The 8,163-nt window shown below is 42.6% G+C and overlaps 1 protein-coding gene across 1 annotated transcript in view; it reads left to right on the top strand.

Moving 5' to 3' along the window:
• Positions 1-4,912, top strand: part of LOC120043281 (collagen alpha-1(XI) chain-like) — a 74,822-nt gene extending 69,910 nt beyond the window's left edge. Inside the window, exons 55-61 of the mRNA XM_038987903.1 lie at positions 243-296; positions 1,187-1,276; positions 1,516-1,825; positions 2,918-3,030; positions 3,139-3,207; positions 3,497-3,730; positions 4,766-4,912. Coding sequence (XP_038843831.1) covers positions 243-296; positions 1,187-1,276; positions 1,516-1,825; positions 2,918-3,030; positions 3,139-3,207; positions 3,497-3,730; positions 4,766-4,912 — 1,017 coding nt within the window. The remainder of the gene's footprint in view (positions 1-242; positions 297-1,186; positions 1,277-1,515; positions 1,826-2,917; positions 3,031-3,138; positions 3,208-3,496; positions 3,731-4,765) is intronic.
• Positions 4,913-8,163: the final 3,251 nt, after the last annotated feature.

Raw genomic sequence — 8,163 nt, 5'->3', positions numbered from 1 at the left:
GACACACACACACACACACACACACACACACACACACACACACACACACACACACACACACACACACACACACACACACACACACACACACACGTGAATCCAAGGCTCTTGGTCTGATACATACTGTGTTTGCCCTTTCAGCTAAATCCTGGACCATGTCTAGCAATGTTACTGATGGTGGTTGCAAACCACCTGCATTACAGACACGTACATGTTGTTGTATTGACGGTGTGTTGTTTCAGGGTCTGGTTGGTCTAGCAGGTCCTAATGGTCCTCCAGGTCTACCTGGTCTCTCTGTGAGTATCACTATCTATTACTATTACTATTATTATACTTACTATTGATTACTAGGTCCCGTGTGGCTCAGTTGGTAGAGCATGGCGCTTGCAACACCAGGGTTGTGGGTTCAATTCCCACGGGGGGACCAGGATGAATATGTATGAACTTTCCAATTTGTAAGTCGCTCTGGATAAGAGCGTCTGCTAAATGACTTAAATGTAAATGTACTATTACTATTATTATTCTTACTATTGATTACTATTACAATTACTATTATTATACTTACTATTGATTACTATTACAATGACTTACTATTACAAATACAACGACTTTATTACAAATACAATTACTTACTATTACAAATACAATGACTTACTATTACAATCACTATTACAATTACTTAATATCACTATTACTTACTATTACCATTACTTACTATTACTATAACTTAATATTACAATAACTTACTATTACTATTACTTACTATTACTTACTATTACTATTACTTAATATCTATATTACTTACTATTACTATTACTTACTATTACTTACTATTACTTACTATCACTATTATTATTACTTACTATTACTATTATTATTTCTTACTATTACTATTACTTACTATTACTCGTATTTACTATCTATATTACTTACAATTATTGTTACTTAATATTACCATTGCTTACTATCACTTTAACTTACTATGACTAGTACTTACTATTACTTTTACTTACAATTGCTTACTATTATTGTTATAACTATGTTATGGTTTCTGAAAGGATCTCTGTGGTTTACACTTCTGTTATCTTTCTCTCCCTATCCATCATTATATCTCTTTCTTTCTCTCTCTCTCTCTCTCTCTCTCTCTCTCTCTCTCTCTCTCTCTCTCTCTCTCTCTCTCTCTTAGGGTAGAGTAGGACAGAAGGGTTCTAAAGGGAACCAGGGTCCCATCGGTTCTATCGGAGATACAGGTCCTGCTGGCCCTCCTGGACCTCCTGTGAGTTCCACCAAGTACATCTGCTTAGAACCTTAGAACTTCACCTAGAACCTCCACATAGAACCATAGAGCCACACCTAGAACCACAGCATAGAACCTCCACAAATAACCTCAAAATAGAACCTTAGAACATCACCTAGAACCTTCACATAGAACCTCCATCAGAACCTCAGAAGATCACGTGAAACCTTCACATAGAACCTTAGAACCTCATTTAGAAATGCCTCTCCTCCTCTCAGGGTCTTCCTGCGGTGGGTCTTCAGTCTGTCCCGGTGCAGGAGAGAGGAAGGAGGAGGAGGCAGCACTCTTCCTTTGACGGGGCCGCTCTGGAAGACGAGGAAGAGCAAGAGGGGATGGAGGGGGGAGAGGAGGAGAGGATGCAGGCAGACCAGGCAGGGCAGGAGGAGGAGAAAGAAATGGAGGAGGTGTTTGCTTCTCTCTCGTCTATGAGGACGGAGGTAGAGGGTCTGAGGACCCCACTGGGGACCTACCAGTATCCAGCCAGAACCTGCAAGGAGCTACAGCTGTTGTTCCCAAAGTACACTGATGGTACATACCTGTCTGTCTGTCTGTCTGTCTGTCTGTCTGTCTGTCTGTCTGTCTGTCTGTCTGTCTGTCTGTCTGTCTGTCTGTCTGTCTGTCTGTCTCTGTCTGTCTCTGTCTGTCTGTCTGTCTCTGTCTGTCTGTCTCTGTCTGTCTGTCTCTGTCTGTCTGTCTGTCTGTCTGTCTGTCTGTCTGTCTGTCTGTCTGTCTGTCTGTCTGTCTGTCTGTCTGTCTGTCTGTCTGTCTCTATTTCAATCTATACATCTGTCTGTCTGTCTGTCTGTCTGTCTGTCTGTCTGTCTGTCTGTCTGTCTGTCTGTCTGTCTGTCTGTCTGTCTGTCTGTCTGTCTCTATATCAGTCTATACATATATCTCTATCTATCACTCTATCTCTAAATCAATCTATACATCTATCTTTCTATCTATCACTCTATCTCTATATCAATGTATACATCTATCTCTCTATCATCACTATCTCTATATCAATCTATACATCTATCTCTCTATCATCATTATCTCTATATCAATCTATACATATATCTCTCTATCTCTATATCAATCTATATATCTATCACTATCTCTATATCAATCTATACATCTATCACTCTGTCTATCACTATCTCTATATCAATCTATACATCTATCTCTCTATCATCACTATCTCTATATCAATCTATACATATATCTCTCTATCTCTATATCAATCTATACATCTATCTCTCTATCTATCTATACATCTATCTCTCCATCTCTATATCAATCTATACATCTATCTCTCCATCTCTATATCAATCTATACATCTATCTCTCTATAACTATCTATACATCTATCTCTCTGTCTATCACTGTATCTCTATATATCACTTTATCTCTATATCAATCTATACATCTATCTCTATATCAATCTATACATCTATCTCTATATATCACTTTATCTCTATATCAATCTATACATCTATCTCTCCATCTCTATATCAATCTATACATCTATCTCTCTATAACTATCTATACATCTATCTCTCTGTCTATCACTTTATCTCTATATCAATCTATACATCTATCTCTATCTCCACCCCAAATCTACCCCCCCCCACGTAGGTGAGTACTGGATAGACCCTAACCAGGGTTGCCATAGAGACTCCTTCAAGGTGTTCTGTAACTTCACGGCCGATGGAGAGACATGTCTGTACCCTGACATTAAGTTCCAGTCGGTGAGTCCACACTCTCCTCTCCTGCATATGAGCGAGGGACCAATCACTACAGGTAGAGCTGGGTTCAGTCTAGTGAGAAGTGATGAATGACTGACGTGTCTTCTACAGGTGAAGCTGAGTTCCTGGAAAGGAGAGAAACCTGGTACCTGGTACAGCCAGTTCAGGAAAGGAAAGCAGGTACGCAGTGTGTGTGTTTCTTGTGATCCTGCTCTCTCTATGATATATCCCTTTTTCATACTCAATGCCCCTCTCTCTCTCTCTCTCTCTCTCTCTCTCTCTCTCTCTCTCTCTCTCTCTCTCTCTCTCTCTCTCTCTCTCTCTCTCTCTCTCTCTCTCTCTCTCTCTCTCTCTCTCTCTCTCTCTCCCCCTCCCTCCCTCCCCCCTCTATCCCTGCCTCCCTCCCTCCCCCTCTCTCTCTCCCTCCCTCCCTCCCCCTCTCTCTCTCCCTCCCTCCCTCTCTCTCCAGTTCTCCTATTCAGGTTCAGATGGCAGTCCGGTCCATGTAGTCCAGTTGGTGTTCCTTAAGCTGTTGAGTGCTTCATCCAGACAGACGTTCACCTACCACTGTCAGAACTCAGCCGCCTGGCTCCATACCGCCACCTTCAGCCACCAGCACGCGCTGCGCTTCAGAGGGAGCAGCGGAGAGGAGCTCACGCACCAAGACACACACTACATCACAGCACTGCACGACGGCTGCCAGGTAACACACAGACACTACATCACAGCACTGCACGACGGCTGCCAGGTAACACACAGACACTACATCACAGCACTGCACGACGGCTGCCAGGTAACACACAGACACTACATCACAGCACTGCACGACGGCTGCCAGGTAACACACAGACACTACATCACAGCACTGCACGACGGCTGCCAGGTAACACACAGACACTACATCACAGCACTGCACGACGGCTGCCAGGTAACACACAGACACTACATCACAGCACTGCACGACGGCTGCCAGGTAACACACAGACACTACATCACAGCACTGCACAACGGCTGCCAGGTAACATACAGACACTACATCACAGCACTGCACGACGGCTGCCAGGTAACACACAGACACTACATCACAGCACTGCACGACGGCTGCCAGGTAACATACAGACACTACATCACAGCACTGCACGACGGCTGCCAGGTAACAGACAGACACTACATCACAGCACTGCACGACGGCTGCCAGGTAACAGACATTACATCACAGCACTGCACGACGGCTGCCAGGTAACAGACATTACATCACAGCACTGCACGACAGCTGACAGGTAGCAGACATTACATCACAGCACTGCATGACGGCTGCCAGGTAACACACAGACACTACATCACAGCACTGCACGACGGCTGCCAGGTAACAGACATTACATCACAGCACTGCACGACGGCTGCCAGGTAACACACAGACACTACATCACAGCACTGCACGACGGCTGCCAGGTAACAGACATTACATCACAGCACTGCACGACGGCTGCCAGGTAACACACACAGACACTACATCACAGCACTGCACGACGGCTGCCAGGTAACATACAGACACTACATCACAGCACTGCACGACGGCTGCCAGGTAACATACAGACACTACATCACAGCACTGCACGACGGCTGCCAGGTAACACACAGACACTGCATCACAGCACTGCACGACGGCTGCCAGGTAATAGTAGTAGTACAAGTGTAATATCTGTTGATGACATGTTTTCCTCCTTCTCTCCTGTAGTCTGGTTCAGGTCAGGAGAGGACGGTGTTAGAGTTTGATGCCCCTCAGCCAGACTCTCTCCCCCTCATCGACGTCTCTGTCTCCGACTTCGGACACAACAACCAGAAGTTTGGCTTCCAGCTAGGTCCCGTCTGCTTCAACGGTTAACGGCAACCCTCCACAGCCGGTAACCGGGATGAGACGGCCGGTAACAGGACTAACATGCCTGGTAACAGGGTTGAGATCCACAGACAATTACACAGGGAAAACCAGGAGACTGGCTGATGCCACCAGAGAGATATTTATATAGCTTTACACCAGCACTTATCTATTCATACTAACAGACACTCATCCATTCATTCATTCATACTTACAGACACTCATCCATTCATACTAACAGACACTCATTCCTCATCCATTCATTGATTCATCCATGAATTCATCCATTCATCCATTCATACTAACAGACACTCATTCCTCATCCATTCATTCATTCATCCATGAATTCATCCATTCATCCATTCATACTAACAGACACTCATTTCTCATCCATTCATTCATTCATACTTAAATACACTCATCCATTCATTCAACCATTCATCCATTCATTCTTACAGACACTCATTCATTCATTAATTAAGCCATTCATCGATTCATCCATTCATACTTAGCCCCTCATCCATTCATACTTAGCCACTCATCCATTCATACTTACAAACACTCATTCATTCATCCATTCATACTTACAGACACTCATGCATCCATTCATCCATACCTACATCCATTTATCCATCCGTACATTCATTCATCCATCCATACCTACATTCATTCATCCATTCATACACACAGTACATTGTCCATTCACTCAGTTGCTCACTCATTCATTCATCCATCATTCCTACACTCACTGCTTCCTATATTCACTCATTCATCCTGAAGCCAAAGAAGCACCTGTATATCTGGGAAACATTTCCGCAACGTGTAACTAACGTTAATTAGATGCTGTATTCAAACCTCATGTTGTCCCCATTCTGTGTTGTTGATGTGTGTGTTTTTATATGAACAGTTTTCTGTTGTGTTCTAATGTATATTTGTGTGATACTCAACCATGGTGCTACAGTCTTTTACTTGAGTATGTTTAATGTCATGTACGTCTTCCTTGTCAAAGGGAACGGGAAGGCAGCCATTTTGTTTTTGTATTTGTAACATAATGATGATGATGATGAACAACATTCTTGTCAGGACATTAGAGGATTATGATGTCACAATGCCATTTTATTCACACTTGTGGGAAAAATAAATAATGAATAACCTGTTTTAATAAAAGTACACAACTGTTCACCCAACTTAATGAAGCAGCAGTCTAAATGTGTTGAGAACTGTTCACCTGACTTAATGAAGCAGCAGTCTAAATGTGTTGAGAACTGTTCACCCGACTTAATGAAGCAGCAGTCTCAATGTGTTGAGAACTGTTCACCTGACTTAATGAAGCAGCAGTCTAAATGTGTTGAGAACTGTTCACCTGACTTAATGAAGCAGCAGTCTAAATGTGTTGAGAACTGTTCACCTGACTTAATGAAGCAGCAGTCTAAATGTGTTGAGAACTGTTCACCTGACTTAATGAAGCAGCAGTTTAAAATGTGTTGACATTAATATTGTAGAGGAGGACCACACACATATCCGGAAACACACACGCACAGAAGATCACACACACACACACGCACATGCACACACACACACACACATGTAACATTATATCTGTGATTAATAATTTTGATATGAATATCAATCAAGCAGACACAATGGTGATTACACTGTCTGCTTACTGCATAATGCATTCTCTCTTCCTTTGTCTCTCTCTGTCTGTCTCTCTCTCTTCCCTTATCTGTATCTGTCTGTCTCTCTCTCTGTATCTGTCTCTCTCTCTCTCTCTCTCTCTGTATCTGTCTGTCTGTCTGTCTGTCTGTCTGTCTGTCTGTCTGTCTGTCTGTCTCTCTCTCTCTCTCTCTCTCTCTCTCTCTCTCTCTCTCTCTCTCTTCCCTTATCTGTTTATCTCTGTCTCTCTCTGTATCTGTCTGTCTCTCTCTCTCTCTCTCTCTCTATCTGTCTCTCTCTCTCTCTATCTCCCTCTCTTTCCCTATTTGTTTATCTATCTCTCTCTCTCTTCCCCTATCTGTTTCTATCTCTCTCTCTCGCTCTCTGTCTCTCTGTCTCCCTGTATGTCTCTCTATCTGTCTCTATCGCTCTCTTTCTCTATCTGTCTCTCTCTCTCTCTTCCCCTATCTGTTTCTCTCTCTCTATCTCTCTCTCTCCCATATCTGTTTCTCGGTCTCTCTCTATCTCTCTCTCTCCCATATCTGTTTCTCGGTCTCTCAATTCAATTCAATTCAATTCAATTCAATTCAAGGGGCTTTATTGGCATGGGAAACATGTGTTAACATTGCCAAAGCAAGTGAGGTAGACAATACACAAACTCTCTCTCTCTCTCTTCCCCTATCTGTATCTCTCTCCCTCTCTGTCAATTCAATTCAATGTAAGGGCTTTATTGGCATGGGAAACATAAACAATACAAATGAACAGTAAACATTACACTCACAAATAGTTACAAAAGAATAAAGTCTCTCTCTCTCTCTCTCTTCCCCTATCTGTTTATGTCTGTCTCATGCTGTCTCTCTCTTGTTTCTCTCTCTCTCTCTCTCTCTCTCTCTCTCTCTCTCTCTCTCTCTCTCTCTCTCTCTCTCTCTCTCTCTCTCTCTCTCTCTCTCTCTCTCTCTCTCTCAATTCAATTTTCAATTCAATTCAAGGGGCTTTATTGGCATGGGAAACATGTGTTAACATTGCCAAAGCAAGTGAGGTAGACAATACACAAAAGTGAAACAAACAATACAAATTAACAGTAAACATTACACATACAGAAGTTTCAAAACAATAAAGACATTACAAATGTCATATTATATATATATACAGTGTTGTAACAATGTACGAATGGTTAAAGCACACAAGTTAAAATAAATAAGCATAAATATGGGTTGTATTTACAATGCTGTTTGTTCTTCACTGGTTGACCTTTTCTTGTGGCAACAGGTCACAAATCTTGCTGCTGTGATGGCACACTGTGGAATTTCACCCAGTAGATATGGGAGTTTATCAAAATTGGATTTGTTTTCGAATTCTTTGTGGATCTGTGTAATCTGAGGGAAATATGTGTCTCTAATATGGTCATACATTGGGCAGGAGGTTAGGAAGTGCAGCTCAGTTTCCACCTCATTTTGTGGGCAGTGAGCACATAGCCTGTCTTCTCTTGAGAGCCATGTCTGCCTACGGCGGCCTTTCTCAATAGCAAGGCTATGCTCACTGAGTCTGTACATAGTCAAAGCTTTCCTTAAGTTTGGGTCAGTCACAGTGGTCAGGTATTCTGC

This window comes from Salvelinus namaycush, unplaced genomic scaffold, assembly GCF_016432855.1.
Source record: "Salvelinus namaycush isolate Seneca unplaced genomic scaffold, SaNama_1.0 Scaffold885, whole genome shotgun sequence".
In the NCBI taxonomy this organism is placed as follows: domain Eukaryota; kingdom Metazoa; phylum Chordata; class Actinopteri; order Salmoniformes; family Salmonidae; genus Salvelinus; species Salvelinus namaycush.
Note: the sequence above shows the minus strand (reverse complement) of the source record. Positions and strands in the feature narration are given on the sequence as shown.